Raw genomic sequence first — 20,220 nt, forward strand, 5'->3', positions numbered from 1 at the left:
CATTCATTAGGTATTTTGTTTTAATTTTCCCGATTTTATGATCTGGCTAAAAGAGTTCCATTGAAAATATATAATTCGATGTAAAAATTAAAACACACAGTCAAGGGTCAAGTTTTTATAATATTACACTTTTACTTATGAAGTTCTGAAATGAATCCAATTGAATAAAAACGAGTAACAAAAACTATGTACTTGGAGAAAATTGAAATATTTGACAATGAAAATAAAAAATAAGAAATAATTAATGACCCCTCTCCACCCCTTCCTCAATGTTAATAAAATAAAACAAAGAATGGAAAGGATTGAAAAATGCTATGTATTTGACCCAACTTCACTCGACAAAAATTTCTTCTGTTAATATTCTATACCTAAATAGATAATAGATGATAAGAAGCCGAACATCTCATGCATTTACCCTGTTCTCAAAAAAATTATAATATTAATCCTTTCACATACCCTACGGTACTTATGGAATAGATAAACATACTCGTAATAAACTTACAGCTACATACAACTGATGATAAAATAAAACTCCTATTAAAATAATATACCTACGTAAAACTACATTAAATAAAATTCATTCTGTCCAGGCCAGAATCATTCTTTTACTTTATATTTTTCATTTGAGTTGTTCCATCCATGTTGTTTCGAGGCCGGAATCATTCTTCTGTTGCAGTCAGTGGTATTCTGATCTCCTCTTCTTCTCTATGTGAGCTACGAACTGAAAAAAAAAAACACAATCAAAAATTTGAACATATATCTTGCACTTATGGTTGAAAATTTAGATTAAACGCCCTCACTTGTATGTAAAAAGTTTCATAAGTTGGAGCTTCAAATGCTCCTCCAGGGCTACGTCCGTCCCATTTAAAAATAGAATATCAACGTTTTTGAATACGGCCATGAATGAGGTGTTCGTGGATTGCACATCAATTTTTTCGTTTTGCCTAAATGCATATACAGGATAAAAAATACAATTACTCGTAGTTATGAATGATTTTTTTTGGTTAACAAGCCTGCATTCAAAGGAGGATATTGTGATTCAACCGCCTCTTCTTAAAGATAAGTAGAAGTACCTAAGGTGATTTATACACGTGCAATTTTGCCCGTGCAATTTCAAACGTTCAATTTTCACCAACCCTTTTTTTTTGCGATGATGACTAATGAATTTTTTCATGATGATCTCAAGTGCATTTTTCATGGTGATTTAAAATACATTATTCAGTAGTTTTTTCTTAAAGGGAGGAGTCCTAAGGAACATTTCTAGCCCTTGCCCCCCCCCCCCAAAAAAAAACATGGCCCTATTCAGTACTCACAAAATGGCCGCCATTTTGATTGACTGGTCAGTCAAAATCGTTCCAACATTGGACTTACACAACATTTTTTGAACCTTACGAAAGTAGATCAAAAGAGCTGGCAAAAATTTATCATCTAACAAAATTTCAAGTGCTTGAGTGCCTTTTTCGATTTTTGGTGAATTTTTGAAAATCAAAAGGCCAAAAATGAGGGGAAAAATCAAAATCTCGCCAAATTGACCTAGAAAACTGAAATTTGGAATATACCCTATTTTCTACCTGCCAAATGGATTGGAAACTGTTTCAGACCGCTGAGAGTAGTTCTGGAGCCTCCAGCAGATTTTTGAAACTTGAAATTCCCACGAAATTTATGGAGTTGGAAAGCCGAAATTCATTCTGCAAACTAATTTCAATACGCTACGAAGTCGACTGCAGGTGGATTTCAAGTCGTTTTGGAGTCTCCAGTGACTTTTTGAAAATTACTGGAGCCTCCAGTAGATTTCTAAAACTTGAAATTCTTATGAAATTTTATCAAGAATGGAGATGAAAATCGGAAATTCACTCTTCATTCCAATTTTAGCACTCTCTGGAGACGACTTCAGGTGGGTTTAAGTCATTTCGAAGCCTCTTGCGACTTTTCGAAAATTCCTGGAGTCTCCAGCAGATTTTTGAAATTTGAAATTGTGAGTAGGGCCATGTTTTTTTTTAGGACAAGGGCTAGAAATGTTACTTAAGACTCCTCCTTTAAGAAAAAAGTTGTGCTGGGGGATCGGCAGGGGGTGCAATTGATCCTTATGCGCCCCCCCCCCCGACTATAAAAGAGGATCACTTCTCAATTGCTTGAAAATTTTTCTTATCATACCTGATTGAATATACGGGTGTTGATGCGATGGATCGATGGATCAGTGGATCAATAAAGTAAAGATCTTCGGTCACTGTATGATTCGAATTTTTATCAAAGTTTATAGCGAGGCAGCAAATAATTGATCCTTTCTTGTCGATAAAAAGTTGACCTAGAGAAAAAATTGAATTTAGTTCATTCTGTTTAATAAAAATACAAAATTAAAATTGGTACAGGTTACCTTTGTTTGCTTGTTCTTGATTGAATTCAGGATTCCAGCCAGTTCACTTAGATAGTGTACATCGGATTTGTCTGAAAAATGCAATAAATTTACTATACTGGTTAAAATAGACATTGAAAGTACGTCTAAATACAGGGTTATGTACTCGTAACTGTATTTTGTAAATAAAGTCTATGCACATTGTTCCAACAAAAGTTTCATCTTCGCAATGTGTATAGGAAAACAAATAATCTCATTGTAATCTAGTCGTTTTAAAATGTGAAGTAAAGAGAGCACACGAGTAAGGACCACATGTCGAATATTTCGCAAATGCTACGTAGTTATAGGGAGAGACTCCAAATTCAAAACCCCCAATCCGAGTATATGCGGCAAATTTCACCCTCTTAGAACAACTGAGGAGGAGATCCAGCGAGCGATGAAACAAAATCAAAAACCGCTGGAAAGCACGAAAATCCGCTTCCTGTATGATGGGTGGGGAGGGGGGGTTGAAAGAAAAATCTACACCAAATTTCAGTTTTCAAGTAATTTTGGAGAAGTGGGAGGGAGGAGGAGGGTAACTTGACTCATGGGTTTTCAAGCTCTAAAGAACACGCGAAAACTTCTGATTTCTTCCCTACAAATTGATGTAGGACACTGATGTTTGAATATGTTACACTGTGATACAACTTCTGATTTCGTAATGATTCCTGTCTCGAATTTTTGACAGTTTTCATCAATTCTAAAAAATTTGTGCACACGCGAATTTTGGGTCAAGGTCATCTCCACAAGCCAAAATATCTACCATAAAAATGCCTTCAGCTGAGATATTCTTGTATGTATGTATATAGTTGGGATGAAAATCATGCATGTGTAAAATTGATAAAAATGAACTTCAAAGAACCCAATCCATAGTGGATTTTTTGAGTGGCCTTTGTAAGAATATTCCATGCACTTAATGTTATTAAAATCAAATTATAATCTATTGTGTACTATTTTTAAAGCACTTACCGTTGCAGTGCATCGATCTTGAAAAAATTGAATCTATATTGAAGAAATGAAATCGAATTGAATTTACATTGATATTTCAACGGTTTTTACTCGTTAGAAAATTTATTATCAGTAGGTACGTGAATTAAAGGAAGTAGTATGTGGGTAAAGATGTAGAATTTTTCATATCTATACCAAAACTTTTGCCAAGAAAACGAATTCGAGTGACTTTTATCAGTATGTGAAAGCGATAAACGTCATTACACGATGAATTAATTAATAAATATTTCAAAACGCTTCAAGCTCTTTATCTATAATGCCAATAGCGTAAGATAATGTGATGGCCTATTTGAAAAAAGATGAAAACCAAGTTCAATCTACATTGCATAATTTTATTTTTTTTTAATGTAACATCAACTCGTCTAATTTTTAATTACCTACGCATTACAATGGTCAAGTCAAGACTCTAGACTAAGTATTTTTGTTGCAAAGTATCATACGAGTAGATTGAGGTTAAAAAGTGATAGAGGTGAGAAATGAAAATTTCGTATACATGATGCAAATTTTTTGATAAATTGAATGCATTCAGTTTCTAAGATTTTGTGAGAGAACCTTTTTTTGTTTGTCTTGAAAAGTTGTACCAGAAACCAATGAAAAATGGATTTTTTCTAAAATGTGTGTACCGTTGCCAATTGACTTTCCAGGCTAGGCTCATGTCAGACCAACCAAATACGACGAGAGTTGTATCCCTTAAGGACCTAAATATAGGCAACTTATCGAACAGATTGGAGACTAACAGTGTTGAGGTGCTTCCTTCGTTAAACAAAGCTACAGACTTTTCAAACCAATAATTTCAAATGTGATTTGGTATGTAAATGAGGGTCTGACCAGTTTGACTTTTTTTTTCAAAAGTTACCCATGAAGTCTTGTCAAACTTTTTGCGTTTTAGCAAAGAGGCTGGAAATTGTCGTTCAATTATAAAAAATTGCATAAAATCTCATCTTTTTCCAAAAATATTCCGAGAGCTTCGTTTTTTTGACAAAATTTTGCAAAGTCCTGTTTTTTAGCTAAAATTGTCAACATCTTGCTTTTTTTCTAAAATTGGCAGGAATTCTTGCTCTTTTTCCAAAAAATGCTGAAAAAAATTCGGTTTTTTAAAAATGCTAAAAAGTCTTTTTTTTTTCAAAAATTGTCCAAGAATCTCGTTTTTTGACAAAAATTTCGAAAAAGTACATAAATTTCTCATTTTTTTTGCCAACTAAAAAGTCCTGCTGGTTGCTAAAGTTGTTAACATTTTGCTCTCCTTCCAAAATAGCTTCTTAAGTTTTTCAGTTGAACAGCAAAGCTCAAGTGGCCACTTTTGGGCACTTTACCTTGAAACCCAAAATATCAAATAAAATAATAATAATTTTCGAAATACATAATTATGTTGATTTTGTCTTAAAATATGTATTTTTTTCTCAGGAAATATACCTATATATCCACAAACTAAAATTTATCGCTACTTTAGATTATGCCTAGGTCTGTTTTAAAATACCTATACTTAATCAAAATAATAATAATTCGTTAACTTACAATTAGCTTAAATTCAAAAATAATTCGTGATAAATTTTCATTATCATGAAACCCTCGACTTTTTAAAAATGAATCAATTCGACAAAGTTGTCTATTTTGGAGCTTTGTAAGCGACCACCGGCTGGTAAAAGTTTGGTACCGCTTTACGATGAGATATTTGCAATTCTGCAGGTGTCTCGGGTGTTTTTGTGAAACATTCGATGTACCTGAAGAATTGGCAAAGTAAAACTGCAGCTAAACTAGAAAATGCGATCAACAAGAAAATCATTTTCAAGTTAAGATAGCTCATGTCCGTGTTGTCGTTCAATTCGGAATTTATGGGATTGTTTTCGATTTGATCAGCAGCATTCATAGCGGTCGATGACATTCGAGTGACTGCTTCTCCATTTACATGACCTGTGACCTAACATAAGCAATTCGAGTCATAAATGTGCACATTCGGTTGCATTCGATAATACATAGGTACACCCTTACTTCTATGAAGAAATATTCTTTGTTTGGTGGTTCAAATGGTCCATCGAAGAGATTAGTCTCTGGTACATGATAAAGAGGAATTTTGTTTTGAAAATATGTACCATTGAGGAAGCGTATTCTGAAGTAATCAAATGTAGCTTGGAAATTACTGCTGGTCGAAGTTACGTAGAGTCTGTTGAATGTTCCTGATGAGTTCGCAATGAAAATGTAATTACATTATACACTTGAGGTGATTTCTTAAGGTAATATGTATTTTGTCAACTGATGAAATAAAAAAAAAATTATACCGACCTTTGATTGGTCTTGTACGTGTTTCTTCCAATGAACTAACTGGATCTTTGGAGAATCCGTAATCAATGTCAAATCTACTCTGGCCAAAGACGCGGAAATTGTAAAAAGATAGGTAATCTAGATTTTTGAGGTTTTTCCTTATCATGAAGCAAGGCTGAAATAATAATTTCATCAATGTATTCCTAGTTGATATTGGAGCCTTATCTACAAATATGTGAGAAATACCACCTTAGAGGCATAAATCCTTTCTAAATGCACTCCATCCTCTTGAAATGTCAATTGTAATTCCATATAAGGTTTTTTTAATTGCATCTCATACTCGCAGTCATCCAAACTGCTACCAATGTATAATGTTGTGTCTCTCAAAAGTGAATCCAACGTGATGCAGTATTCCCCTGAATCGCTGTGATGTATTGGTATCTGGTTTACTTTGTGTGGAAGAGATTTCAACCAATGACGCAACGAATCTGAGATCTGTGGTGAATGATTACCCCATCAAGTTTAATTTTTTGTGCTAAAATTCATTAATTGTGGAAAGAGAATCGCTTCTTATGCAATTGAAACGTTTTGTTTTTTTTACCTGGTTGAATTGAATCGAACTTGAATGTATAAGCCCGTTGCTTATAGAAGTGATTGATAAGTAGTGTTGAAGAGAATTACCTTGAAAACTGTCCTTTTTTTCTATAATAAAGTTGACCTGAAACAATTTCAGAATTCATTGGTACGGTGTCTAACTCCAAACTCAGAAGTCAAAAGTGAAATTACGATCAGCGAAAAATTACCTCTGTTCTTCTAATTTGTATGTATTCTAATATGTCGTGCATTTGGGTCACATCAGAAAGTGTTGTAATATTTGTGATTACAAAGATCACAGAACGTGGAGAGGATTCTCGTAATTGTGTTAGAAGGCTTTTCAATGTTGACGGGTTTCTTATGCGGTAATGGTTACTCTGTGGTTTCGCCTGTGGGGAACCCTCAATTTCCACCATGTCTGAAAAAATACGAGAAAATATTTATTTCGATTGTTTGGTGGGAAACAAATAGGAAGTGTGACAAATTTTTTCAATTTGCATTCCCTCCCCGAGGCCCATGTTTATGCTTACATATGTAGTTATTCAGAATCGCATTGATCCAAATTATTTTTGATCGTTTTTTTAAAATTCATTGTTTTTACCTATTTGCTGAAATATGTAATGAAATTGTTTAGCTTGAAACTTATAATTTTGATTGAGGTGAGAATGGGCGAATAATTTGTTTTCATGTAGAATGTTTCCAAATCTTGGTCTAGGTAAATATTTTTGAGAAAAAAGAAAAAAAATTGCAATATCAACAAAATTAATAGTAATTTGCGAACTACATAGTTAATTATCTATAGTTCTCTATTGTAAACGCATATGTACACATTTTTAATCACTCCCCAACTGGCTACTCTGCATTTCCAACCTTACGGTTGCAAAGCCCTACTGTTAGCTAAAATTTTCGAAGTGCTTTTTTGCTGAAAAATTCTGAAAATCGCCTAAAAGTGTCGCTTTTTTCTCTCAAATTGCTAAATAGTCCCGCCTTTTCTAGAAATGATCTAACTCTTGCTTTTTTTTCAGATGCTGAAAAGTTTAAGTTTTTTCCAATAATTGCCTGAACGACCAGCTTTTTGCTGAGATTTTCAGTAAGCCTAAGTTTTTAATGAAAACTGCCCAAAAAAGGTCTCGTTTTTGCCAAAAATTGTGCAAAATTTTCGCTGTTTAATGCAAAATTCCCAAAAAGTCTCACTTTTGTTCCAAAATTTATCAAAAAGTCTCGTTTGTTTGCCAGAAGTTGACAAAAAACTCTGCTGCTTGACAAAATTGTCAACATTTTTCTTTTTGTCAAAAATAGCTAGAAATTTCGACTTTTTCCAACAATTTTTTTTTGCCAAAATTGTCAAAGTTTTACGTTTTACCAAAAATTACCAAATTTTTTCAATTTTTTCGAAAAATTGCCAACAAATGTCACTTTTTTGCTAAAATTGCGAAAAAGTTTCATTTTTTTCAAAAAATTGGCCATACTTTTTGCTGAAATTGTCCTCGTGTTTTCTGGAAAAAATCAAAAAGCAATGCTGAAAATAGTCAAAAATTTTCACTTTTTTTAAACCAAAAAATTGCTGAATAATAATTCAAATTTTTTCACAAAAATTGCTAAGATTATGTCACTTTTTTGTCCATAATGTTTCCAATAAGTCCTCCTCTTTACCAAAATTGTTCAAGTCTCGATCAATTTTTTTTGTGATTTTTATCTGCGTGGTTTTGTTCAAGTTTTGTAACTTTTTTGGTTACTTTAATGAACTTTGTTGATTACTAAAAGTTTTTTTGGGGGGGGAGAGGGGATTGAATACGAGCTCTGAAATTGATATTTCCTCCATTTTTGAACATTCTGTTCCTCGTTGACTCTTTTGTTAGCCTAAAAACCGAATGGAATTGGAAATGTGTGGACCAGATTTTCAATTGGAAAATTCAACTCTTCCCAACCCTGATCGAAGTGACATGGAATGGCCCCTGAATGACTGAAAAGCCTGAATTACAAAATTTTGCTTGTACCTATTGTTCTAAAATTTAATTAGGAGTAGCAATTGTTTAAAATCTATTTACTGTGACTCTAAAAGAACAAGTTCATCTGTAATCTTAGCACCTTTATCTATCTATTCAATATTCTGGCTCTCTTCCCTCTCTCCCTGTAATGACGTATGTTCATTTTCGCTGCATATTTTGATATGCAGAATAATCTAACATGAGATTAATTTATATTATTTTTATTGTTGTATGTGTAAGAATTTATTGGTAATTTTACTAATAGACGATTTATTTTGTTTTCTTGTTTCAGGTGAGTTTCAAAATGTTGATGTGTTAGAAAAAGTAGTTCGGCAACGAGTAAGTTTTTTTCATGATATTTGAAAAAAAATCTATTTGCCTACTTGATCATTTTTCTGAAAAATTGAATACCAGTGATCATGGCCCATTGAGCCGACATTTGCGAAAAAAAGGTCTGCTCAATTGAGCGCAGTCGAATTTTGAAGTATCACCTCCTCCAATTTCGACTTCGAGTAAAGGTGAACTGCTGAGAATTATTCAAAAAAGACCTTGCATCCTATCAAAATGGGTTAAAATTTTGCTAAAAATTCAAATACATTTCTACGACATTTTTTTTTGAAGAATTTGAAAAATTTAGAGCCTAGAATTGGGTCATGTTTTTTGGAATTTTTGAAAAAGTGCCTCGTGACCTATCAAAACGGGTTGAAATTTTGCAAGAAATCCAAATATCTCGACGCTTTTTTTTTTGGAACAATTTTTAAGAATTTGGAGTTTGAAATTGGATCACGAAAATATAATGTTTTTGAGCATTTATTGAAGAATTGCTACTGAAATTTAGCTGATTTTTGAAATTATCCGAAATATTGACTCAATTTCGGACTCGTAATTCTTCAAAAGTGCTTTAAAAAATTCTTCTGAAATTTTATTGTTAGGTTACATGACAACTTTCGGAGAATTTTGTTAAAATTATTTCTTTGATAGCCTGGCCAATGAGCTTTCTGTAGTTCCTGTTATTTCTTTTCTTATGTTTTTAGTACAATTTCTGACACGTTCATAACGTTTTTTACAAGAGCTTTCATATCATTGATCTACGTTTTTTCTATGAATCTTCCAAACAGTCTTAAAAGACGAAACATTTTTTGTGATGTGTGTTTAAAATTCTATTGGTTTATTACGCTAAAAAAATAGGGAAATGTGACTGACGTGAGACAATGTACAAGGGTAAATATGTCAAAACTCAATTGAAAAATCAGTAATGGAAGAAGGAAATACGAAAAATTCCCAAACAGCTTCCTCGAATAGTATTTTCAAGTTGTACTTACATGATTTATATGGAAATACTATTTTGAAACGCATATCCAATCGATCGTTAGAGAATAATCCAGTAGCAATATTTTTGACGCTTGTTGTTAACTGATCCATGTCGTATGTTGTCGTTTCCACTTTATCGTATATGAGAATGACATTTTTGGTCGAGGCACATTCTACAAATTTTAAAAGTCGTGAAAAATAAAAAGTCTAACTGTATGGTTCAATTATTCAACCAGCCGCAAAATAGGTCCTTCAGAGTACTTACCATTGCAGTAAAATAAAATGAAGGCACTAAAAATGAAAATGGAACGCATTTTCGAATTTAACCATCAACAATGTAACGTTTATCACCAAATTATTGTCCAGAATAATGAGCCAAACCGTGTTTCGTGGCAGTTCCCTTTTTCAAATCAGTATCTGAAATATTGATGTTATCAGAATTTAACGGAAATACGCCAATGGCAGTGAATCATTTGCTAAACGACAGTCCTTATAGGTACCTACGTGCTAATGATAAATTATCAAGCTTTTTTCATAGTTTATCACGAAATGATCAATAGTATGTGACGGATGTGTTATAAAAATAAAACATTGATGTTGCATTTATGCGCTAAATTTTTCTAGAATTTCCGTTTGAAATTGTTTATTTTCCATAGTGATTTTTTTTCATTTATCGTGAATCAAAGTTTATCGTCAAACTGTCATACACGAATTCGGTGAAAAACTAACAAATATTAGAATAATAATTTTTGAGCGTTCAAATCTTCATATGTAAACAATCCAATGTCATAGAATCACAAAAATGACAAAACACAAAATAATTATAAAAGTTTCTTTATTTTTCTAGAGAGCCTTCGTGAGATATTTTAAGCAAAAATTTACAGTTTCGTCTTACAGGTGGACCGATGGTATAATATTGGTCTCGAATCGACTAAAATAAAAATTACATAATTCTTTGCATTCTCACATATTCTTACTTCTTAATGCTTATGAATACGCGACCTGTGCTTTAAAATTATTTCGGAATGTACAATTTTTTTTTCGAAGGTGACCCCACATGTAGGACGCATTGGGCCATTGATTTTTTAAACTGTTTGGAAAACAAGCCGTTTAGAAATTTACTTTCATCGTCGAGAGAGTGTTCGATAAAAACCAACCAAAGCCAGTAGCACTTGAGTTCATTTTTAGCCCTCCATTTTCCACAGCAGTTTAATGTTTCATGGAACAAATTATGAATACTCGCTGAACGTTTCTTGTAGAATGGACTAAAACTGGCCGTTTTGTATGTAGTTGGATCGTTTGAAATGAAATATGTATAATTATACAGATTGTTTTTGTTTAGAAAAGCAATTCGCCAAAAATTTAAAAATGAACTTTTGGTCGCGTGAGTTTCAGAACGTCCAGCTTCAAATTATTCAACCTTCTTTGGATAAATTTCGGAAAATAGGTTCTACGTGTTTCGTTTGATTTCACATAAATCTCTGTCTACGTCTCTTCTTATTTGCCAAGGATCAATTTGTTTGCATTCTCGAACAGGACAGCTGCATTACAGCATTTGTCGAAGGGACAAAAAAAATATAAAAGTTTTAGCGTTTTCTTATCGCGCTCCAAGCACACAAATTCGAAAGTGTTGCAGTAAAATTGCAACAAACCCGAAGAAAAGTCCTAGCGAACCGATACAAATAGATAAAATGATTTGGGTCGAGAATATGCTGATATAACTTCCTGCCTTGTCTGTTGATTTACTGCTTGCTGGCTCGGTTTTAATTCCTGGGTTTCGTTGAAAAATGGGATTACGGTGTTCATCTCCAAACCCTTCTGCGACAGTCATAGCAGTGGATGAAATTCGGAAAACTTCCACTTGGTTTGTATGAATCTTCACCTAGAAGAAAGACAATTTTTTGGATCACAAATTCCAACTTTCTTAATACGCAGCAGTGTCGTACATATACGTCGATCAAAAAAAAAAAAACAAAATCAGAGAAGTTCCACCAACTTTAGTAGAGACCTTCATTTTGAGTCGATATAGTTTTACCCAGATAATGAATATATTTTTGGGTAAAGTATCATAAAAACTGTACAATTGAATATTACCAAAGTCTGACTTTCTGCTAAAGATTGCAAAAAATCTCGGTATTTTGACAAAATTGCCAAATGGTTTCGTTTCTTGCTATAGCTTGCCACTTTCTTCCAAAAATTTCCAAGAGTTTCAATTCCTCCCCTCCCCCAATTGCCATCAATGTTTGCTGTTTTTAATCAATAATAATGCCAAGCTTTCTTGCTTTTTAGCAAACATTTTTGAAAGCCTCGCTTTTTTGTCAAAAATTACCAAAAAGTTACAAAAAAGATTGTCTTTCTCGAATTTTGTGTCAAGAATTTTCAAAAAATCCTGCGTTTTACTAAAATTTTAAGTTTTATTTGTTGACAAAAAATCTCGCTTATCAGCAAAATTGCCAAAGCGTCTCAACTTTTTTGCCCAGTGGTTCCCTGGAGGTCCTATTTTTTGCTTTAACTGCTTTTTAGATAAAAATTTCGAAAAATCTCCAGGCATTTTTTGATATTACCTACTTGCAAAAAGGCTTAGCTACTTTTTGCCAAAAGTTGAGCTTTTTTTCCAACAATTTTTTTAAAAATTTCTTTACAAAAACTGTGCCAATAATTTCGAAAAAAATCCTGCTTTTTGCTAAAATTGTGAAAGTCCTACTTTTTGACGAAAATCGTCTCTTTTTTGCAAAAGTGTTGAAGAGTCACTCTTTTGTCCCGAAAACCACCTAAAAAACTCGCTATTTTGCCATGAATTGTCAAATAATGTAACTTTGTTACCATAAATTGCAAAAAAGTATCATTTTTCTGCCAGTAATTGCCAAAAATTCCTGATTTTTACTGATATTATTAAAAGTCTTACTTTATGTGAAAAACTTTCAAAAATTCGTGTTTTTTAAAAAATTGACAAGCATTTTCGTTTTTCGGCAAAATCGCTAAAAAGTGTCGTTTTTATTGCCTATAATTGCCTAAAAGCCCATACCTACTTTTGTTAAAATTGTCCAAAGTATAATTCGACTTTTTTATAAATTTGAAAATTTCGGATACTTTTTGATTTTTTGCTGTTTTGTTTTCAAGTTACTTTTTTGGGAAAAATTTAATACGAGTCCTGTCCCTTCAACTCTTGAAGTCAGCACCCCAACTTACTATTCCGTTGTTTGGATTGCCGTATCTTTTTAGATGAAATGAAAATTGTACTTACTTTTATGAAAAAATATTGCGACGGTGGTGGTTCACAACCAAATGAACCTACAAACAAATCCGTTCCATGTATCGGCTGCAAAGGGATTTCTTCTGTATACCGAACAGATCTTACAATATCGTCTTTCAAAAAAAACATCTGGAAACTCACAAATTCGTGGTGGAAACTTTTGTCCATTGCAGATACGTAGATTTTGTTTGATGCTCCTGATGAATTTATAATGATGTGAGATTTTTTCTAGGTAATTTTTACGGGTACATAGGTATCTGTTTTCTTTTCTTACCGTTTATTGGTCTTCTATACGTCTCATTTAAAGAACGGACGTTTTTCGCGGAAAACCCGTAATCGAACTCGAATTGATTGCTGGTGAGACCGCTGGCTATCACGTTACCTGCGTCTAGTGGAATGGATTTTTCATGAAAGTAGTCGCACCACTGAAATCACGAATGTTTCAAATATTATAATCTACAACAATGAGCTAATGTCAACGAAGCGTGAAAGATGGAAAATAGTCACCTCGATAGTATATGCCACTGACATGTGCCATTCAATTATGTTTACTTCGTCTCGGAAGTTTCTTGCTATAATTTCATATTTGTGTAAATCTAATTTGGTGTCAATCATGGCTTTCCGTCCAGCATTGGAAGTCATATCCGAGCAGTATGTTTTGCCATCTTTGTGCAAAACTGCCGGGTATATTACTGTCAGAGAAACCGAAGTCAACCTCAGATGCATCAACTCTGTAAACTATCGGAAAATAGGTACATATGTATCTTATCGAGGATTTTTTCCATTTCACTGATGGAAGTTGAAATTATTGAAATTCAGCCGCGCAGATGAATCAGTAAAATTTAAAATTGAGTGATAGATAAATTAGTGATCATGATTAAAATGTCTGGCTATATCATCTCGTCTATAGTAATAAAAAAAATCTATTAATGCTGTATGAAGTGATAGGTTAAATTTAATATTTTTTGAATTGGTAGGGTGGGTTTTTATCTAAAAACTTGATATTTTTGGGAGAAAGTGGTCTTACAGCTTATTCTAAAACTCTACTTGTAGGTCTGTAAGGCGATCAGTAGGGCTAGGATTTTTATGATAATGCTTTTTTTTTGTAGCAACACCCTATACGGCATAAATATATTTTCTTTGCGTTTCATTCCATTCTGAGGCGAATGGTGAAAGTTGATAATGCTTTTTTTTGCTTTTTTTGGGTGTAAATGCTTTAAAATGCTTATTTTGGGCCAAAAAGGCCGAAATTTTGCTTTTTTGGGGCTTTTTTTCGTCGTTAGCGCTTTTTTTGGCAAAAAATTGGTAAAATTGAAGAAATTAGTTCCCAAAATACAAAAATTTATCAACTTTTGCACATTTTTGAAAAAAATAAATAATTTTTGAAAAAAGATCAGTTTAAAAAAACAAGGGAGAAAAACCTGAAAAATAACAGATTCAGTTTTCATTTTTCAATTTTCATTTTATTTTATTTTTTTTCTAATTTTCAGTTTCAGTTTTTTCCTTTTTTTTTTCATTTTCTTCTTTTCGTTCATTTTGGTTCATGTTGTACATATATTTAAGGGAGGTATCTTGCTGGGTTTGAAAAAACCTTCATTTTGATATGTAACATGGTCGGATTTGATAGCGCTTTTTTTTGCTTTTTTCTTACATTTTTAATGCTTTTTTATAGCGCTTAAAACGTGTTTGATAGCGCTTAAAAATCCTAGCCCTAGCGATCAGTAAATTAAAATAGAATCAAAATTTGTACGAAGGGTCGTCGATTTTTTTCGTATCTTGCATGTCCGTGAAGGTGATCAAACGATGAGAAAATGCGTAAAACGTGCAATGCATACTTATAGAACGTACGAGTATATGATAGTATAGATTAAAAATTCTGAATATTTTTTCAAAAATAGCTATCTTTATGTCGAACAGCGTATCAAAAACCTGCGATGATGTAGTAGAAAATAAATTTTTACTCGCCCTTTTACTAAGTAGGCCTATCCGAATAATAACTTCATCTCGTCGAAAATTCAATTGCAAGTTTTTAAACTGACTTTTGTGCATCATGAAAAGTAACAACACTGATTTTGGCACCATGAGCGAATGGGAAGCCCTCGGAATATAGAATAAAATTTTTTCCAAGTTTGAACCGCAAAGTTGATTGAAACCACCGCACCAAGCATTTGCAGTTTTCATTTTTTTGGCAGCCATTTTGAAAATTTCGAAATGTCCCTCCCGCCAGCAAAAAAAAATGTACAGAGGTTTGCACCATTCGTGATGGTTTAATGACCTCTACCAACATGAAAAATATGAATAAAATCGATGACCCTTGGTGCAAACATTGCCTGATTGGGCATGGAATGATCCCAATGACTTCACATTTTGTTGGACTGGTCTTTCTTACCTGATTAGATTGAAATGATTCAGGACCCGTTATGTACCCGTTGCTGATAAACGTAATCGGTCCATACTTGTTGAGAGTGTCGGTTTTGCAATCATTTTCAAGAGAACAGCTCGTCCCGATGAGAAAGTTGACCTAGGGTAAAAATGATCTAAGCTCGTATTCGAATCGAAACCAAAACACAAAATAGGTAGGTAGATGTATGGAAATCACCTCTGTTCTTTTTATTTGGATTTCTTCCAAAATATCATCAACTGAGGTCTTATCGCTGGGCGTGGTGACATTTGTGATGACGTAGATTACAGAATACGATGGAGCACGTTTCAAATGTGTCAGAAGATTTTTCAACGTTGATTCGCCCGCGCCCGCGATGCTGGAATCTTTTTTGGAAGTTGTGGAATTCGGGATTTTGTCGATGGCTAGAAAAATAGTTCAAGATGTTAAAATATATGAAAGAATTTGAGGTCATTCGTTGGACATCAACGTAGAAATCTTTTGAACTTATGTATACCTTATTTGTTGAAGAGAATTCTTGGAATGTGTTTAGTTTGAAGATCTGAAAAGATTAGGTAGGTCTAGGTACGTTTATACTTACATGATTTATAGGGAAACAATAATTCAAATTGGAAATCTAAACCGTCGTTTAAACATATTGTGGAAAGATCGTTTACTTTTCCCGTTAACCAATCTACATCGTAAGCGGTCGTATCCACTTTATCATAAATGAAAATAACCCTTTTTGTCGAGGCATATCCTGCGTAAACATTGAAATTCGTGTCATAAAAAATTGAATGTTCATAATAGGTATGTAGTATGTTATGTGCAATAGTAGCTAAAAAAATGGCCCGTAGAATAATTTTTATAAGTGTACTTACCACTGCAGTGAAGTAAAATAAAAATAACGAAAATGAAAACTGAACGCATTTTAGAATTCAAAACACAATACATATCATGTTCATCTTATAAATGAAATTAGTTACATTTTATGAAGAAAAAACTTGGGCTATGATTTGGGTAATGAGTAGTTCAAACTTCATGGTAGTGTACATGGTATCTAACCTAATTATTTGTGCTTAGATTATTTTTATTTTCATTCGCACAACTCGTTATTAATCAACATCGTCATCCCAATTATACCTAGTACCTACATATAGGTTGTACTTTGAACTTGATAAGTGAAAAAAAATTGATTTTTGGGGTAATGGTGCCATCTGGTGGTTTGGATATGGGTAATTCTCAGAAAAAGGGTCGATTTTGATATGCATAATTTTGAAAAACGAAAATCATTTTTTTGGAAAATTTCAAGTGGGAATCATTTGTATATGTGTCCCAGATCCCTTTTCTAGTGTTGGCCTCAATTCAATCCCCCCCACTGTGGACCCCGGCCCCCCTAAAACGGCGATAATTAGAATTCGACCCTCATCGATGTGTAATATGTCGATTGACATGTTTTCAAGGTCGTAGAATTCGAATCTGGAGTTATTTTTTTTGTAGAGGTGGAGGGTGAGAGGCGTGGGGAGGGGGAAAATGTCAAATTTTGCTTATATTATCGTGTAATATGTCGATTTATGTTTTTCAGGCCGCAGAGTTCGAATCTGGACTTATTTTTTTGGTAGGGGTAGAGGTGAAGTGTGGGGAGGGAGAAAATGTCAAATTTTGCTTGTATTATCGTGTAATATGCCGGCTAGCACGATAAAAGTACAGCTGTCGGAAATTTGGCCAAGTCGAAGGACAAATGGACGCTGGACAAGCCGAAGGACAATCTCAACGTTTTTTCGTTTCTAGCCTTACCTACTGGACATTATTCGATTTTTAACACGTAATAAATGTGTACTTATCATGTAGAATAACTTCCCGTGCTCAATTATTGGTTTTGGCGGGTTCATTGGCGTAAATGAAAACACCAAGCCGAAGGACACAGATTTTGCGAAATATCAAAACTTCACAGATAAGTACGATCAGAACGAGCTGTAATGTAGTTTTTAAAAAGAACGGTGCGGGGTAACATTTCTATGAGAACAGTGAACCAGTGCAGCCACTCACCAGAAAAAAATGTTGGATTGGGAAGCTACAAAAAATAATTGAAAATTGCTCGAAAATTTGCGCAAAAAGTGTGTGACAGTTTTCAAATGTGAATTGTGAGCTTCCTATAGACTTATTGCAATTGCAATTTGCACAATAAGAGACCTTCATGTTCTATGATAATGAGAATGTGTCAATTTTTCCAAAAAAAAATGAAGTTCATGACACTTTATAACATTCATTTTCAAAAACATGATGTGTGACAGCCAAGTCGAAGGACATTTGGGGTATAAAATCAAATGTACACCAATGAAAGAAGGGTCTAAAAACCTCAATACCATGTGTGAAATGTGTGCGGGATCATTCTTGAATGGACCAAAAAAAAAAAAAAAAAAATTCATGCTAAAACCGTTGAGAAATTTGCCATGTACACGAATTTTACCTTTTTCTGAGAATTACCCATATGTATACTATCCAAAGGAGAACCGGGACTGAAAGCTTCAAAATGAAACTTGGCTTTCGGCTTCTAACTTCCAAAAGAAAAAACTGAAACTTTTGGCTTCAGCAATTAATTCAGCTATAGCTTTTGGCTAACTTTCGGCTTTTCTAAAAGCTGAAATTTTGAATGAAAAATAACTTTGAATGAGATGTTACATGTTAGTTACGAATCACTTGGCTAAGTGGTGAATTTTGATTCAATTTTTCTCGGAAACAAATAAAAATTTCATATTTTTCGAATGATAAATTGATATTTCGGAGCATTGGAGCCCAATTTCTCAATTTATACAGAATTATTATTTTTGAAAAATTTTGATGGTAGAAGTTGATTTTGAACAGTAATTTTTTGTAAATTTCAGTTTTTGAAAATTCATTAATCGACAACTTGAAGGGCATTATTTTTTCTGCGAGAAGTCGATTTTGCTAGTCCTTAACATTTTCCAAACCAAACATGAATTTTCCAAAAAATTTGAAAATGGAATCCATTGGTTTGGTCCTAGCAAAGCGAGAGCGAACGCTCTGGAATATTATTCGATAAACCATTCAAGATCAATTCCGCACCAAAAAGTTCATTTTATCAACCATGTTATTTTTCGAATTGGAACAATCATTTTTTAGGGATTGAAATTCTGAAATAAGAAAGAAAAAATTTCAAATTCTTACTTTTTCCAAAAAATGGTTTCTTTATTTTTCTAGAGAGACTTTCATAAGATACTTTGAACAAAAATTTACAGTTTTATTTTACAGGTGAACCGATAGTATAATATTGGTCTCGAATTAACTATAAATAAAAATCACATAATTCGTTACATTCTCATCTAAAATATACGCGACCTGTGCTCTAAAAATATGATTTCGGAATTTATAAAAAATTATTTTTTTTTTCAAAGATGTGCCCAAATTTAGTACGCATTGGGCCATTGATTTTTTAAATCGTTTAGAAAACAAGTTGCTTATAAATTTACTTTCATGCTTTCTAAATGAGGTAACTGAGGTAAATGGTCGAGAGAATGTTCGATAAAAACAAATCAAAGTTAGTAGCACTTGAGAGTTTACTTTGGCCTTTCGGAAGAAATTATGAATAATTTCACATATCTCTCTCTACGTCTCTTCTTATTTGCCAAAGATCAATTTGTTTGCATTCTCGAACAGGACAGCTGCATTACAGCGTTTGTTGAAGGGATAAAAAAAAATATAAAAGTTTTAGCGTTTTCTTATCGCCCTCCAAGCACATGAAGTCGAAAGTGATGGAGTGAAATTGCAACACCACCGAAGAAAAGTCCTAGCAAACCGATAAAAATGGATAATATGATTTGGGTCGTGAATATGCTGATATAACTTCCGCAGTTGTCTTTTGATTTACTGCATGGACATGCTGGCGTCGCTGGCGTCGCTGGTGTGGTTTTAAATCCTGGGTTTCGTTCAAACCTGGGATTACGGTGTTTGTCTCCAAACCCTTCTGCGACAGTCATAGCAGTGGATGAAATTCGAGAAACTTCAACTTGCTCTGCATGAATCTTTACCTTGGAAGAAAGACAATTATTTTGATTACAAATTCTAACTTGAATATACAGCAGTGCCATACATAGATTGATAGCGAAAAAAAATCTGAGAGCTTCTCAAGTATTTCTTTTTTATCAAAAAATGCCCAAATTTTTTGCTATTTAGCAAAATTACTCGTAAGGCTCGGTTTTTTACCAAAAAAGTTCTGCTTTTTACCGCAACGTTACGAAAAATGTCAATAATTTTCAAAAAAATCCTGCTTTTTACTAAAATTGTGAAAATTTTATTTGTTGACTAGAAATCTCGCTTATTAGCAGAATTGCCAAAGAGTTTCAACTTTTTCTCCCAAAAATTATCCAAAAGTCTTACTTATTTGCTAGAAGTTGTCAAAATTTTTTTGGCAATAGTTCTCTGAAATGAAAGTAATATTTTTTACTTAGATTGTCATTCTTCAGTCTTGATTTTTTGACAAAAATTTCCAAAAATCACCGGCATTTTTTGATAGGTATGTACCTGCTTAGCCACTTTTTGCTAAAATAAGAGTGTCGAACTCCTTTTGCAAAAAATTATTGAAAATGATCAAATATTATTGTTTTTTACCAACAAATTTTCAAAAAATCTCTTATCACAAATACTGATAAAAACGTGTTTTGTTTGACAATAATTGCGAAAAAAATCCTGTCTTTTGCTAAAATTGTGAAAGTCCTACTTTTTGACAAAAATCCTCACTTTTTTGCAAAACTATATTGAGGAGTCTCTCTTTTGTCCGAAAATCATCCAAAAGACTCGTTTTTTGCCATAAATCGCCAAAAATGCTCGAATTTCACTAAAATTGTTGAAAGTCTTTATTTTTAAAAAATTCACAAAAATTCTCGCTTTTCAGCAAACTCGTGTTGTTACCTAGTTCGACTTTTTAAAATTGAAAACCAAAGCATTTCACTTTGTGATGTTTTGTCTTTTTTTTAGATTTTTTTTCCTGGATTAAAAATATTTTGATCACGTTTTG

At 33.1% G+C, this 20,220-nt stretch overlaps 4 protein-coding genes and 1 long non-coding RNA gene across 9 annotated transcripts in view; 1 reads left to right on the top strand and 4 right to left on the bottom strand.

The window, feature by feature from the left end:
- Window positions 1-20,220, top strand: part of Iml1 (GATOR complex protein Iml1) — a 289,826-nt gene that overhangs the window by 61,810 nt on the left and 207,796 nt on the right. The gene's annotated exons all lie outside the window — the stretch shown is intronic.
- LOC135837590 (uncharacterized) lies at window positions 298-3,604 on the bottom strand. Its single transcript, XR_010557215.1, has 5 exons — window positions 3,362-3,604; window positions 2,375-2,445; window positions 2,155-2,305; window positions 801-944; window positions 298-721 (listed from the first exon to the last, which is right to left on the bottom strand). It is a non-coding gene; the product is annotated as an uncharacterized LOC135837590 (long non-coding RNA).
- Window positions 4,765-9,970, bottom strand: LOC135837591 (hemicentin-1-like). The gene is made up of 8 exons (XM_065352915.1): window positions 9,818-9,970; window positions 9,564-9,725; window positions 6,463-6,671; window positions 6,261-6,377; window positions 5,909-6,154; window positions 5,681-5,834; window positions 5,390-5,574; window positions 4,765-5,318 (listed from the first exon to the last, which is right to left on the bottom strand). Exons 1-8 carry the CDS (start codon window positions 9,864-9,866, stop codon window positions 5,007-5,009), a joined length of 1,434 nt encoding a protein of 477 aa, XP_065208987.1. The 5' UTR covers window positions 9,867-9,970; the 3' UTR covers window positions 4,765-5,006.
- LOC135837594 (uncharacterized) lies at window positions 10,388-18,237 on the bottom strand. Its single transcript, XM_065352919.1, has 8 exons — window positions 16,067-18,237; window positions 15,787-15,945; window positions 15,405-15,610; window positions 15,195-15,326; window positions 13,313-13,543; window positions 13,080-13,230; window positions 12,797-13,002; window positions 10,388-11,434 (listed from the first exon to the last, which is right to left on the bottom strand). The coding sequence occupies exons 1-8, from the start codon at window positions 16,137-16,139 to the stop codon at window positions 11,150-11,152; spliced, it is 1,443 nt and encodes a 480-aa protein (XP_065208991.1). The 5' UTR covers window positions 16,140-18,237; the 3' UTR covers window positions 10,388-11,149.
- LOC135837593 (uncharacterized) overlaps window positions 18,368-20,220 on the bottom strand; it is a 28,667-nt gene continuing 26,814 nt past the window's right edge. For both annotated transcript variants that reach the window (XM_065352917.1, XM_065352916.1), the window contains exon 8: window positions 18,368-19,234. In XM_065352917.1, the coding sequence (XP_065208989.1) occupies window positions 18,926-19,234 (309 nt within the window). In that variant the 3' untranslated portion in view covers window positions 18,368-18,925. The remainder of the gene's footprint in view (window positions 19,235-20,220) is intronic.

The sequence above is a fragment of the Planococcus citri genome, chromosome 2, assembly GCF_950023065.1.
Source record: "Planococcus citri chromosome 2, ihPlaCitr1.1, whole genome shotgun sequence".
Lineage (NCBI taxonomy): Eukaryota > Metazoa > Arthropoda > Insecta > Hemiptera > Pseudococcidae > Planococcus > Planococcus citri.

Excerpts from the sequence above, each read along its gene's own strand:
- LOC135837594 (XM_065352919.1), bottom strand. The coding sequence starts at position 16,139 with ATGTATTGTGTTTTGAATTCTAAAATGCGTTCAGTTTTCATTTTCGTT. Across the intron at positions 15,946-16,066 it reads TATTTTACTTCACTGCAGTG|GATATGCCTCGACAAAAAGG; the intron begins GTAAGTACACTT and ends ATGTTTACGCAG. Across the intron at positions 13,231-13,312 it reads CAGTGGCATATACTATCGAG|TGGTGCGACTACTTTCATGA; the intron begins GTGACTATTTTC and ends TCGTGATTTCAG.
- LOC135837591 (XM_065352915.1), bottom strand. The coding sequence starts at position 9,866 with ATGCGTTCCATTTTCATTTTTAGTGCCTTCATTTTATTTTACTGCAAT. Across the intron at positions 5,835-5,908 it reads AAAGGATTTATGCCTCTAAG|CCTTGCTTCATGATAAGGAA; the intron begins GTGGTATTTCTC and ends TTATTATTTCAG. Across the intron at positions 5,319-5,389 it reads AAGAATATTTCTTCATAGAA|GTCACAGGTCATGTAAATGG; the intron begins GTAAGGGTGTAC and ends TGCTTATGTTAG.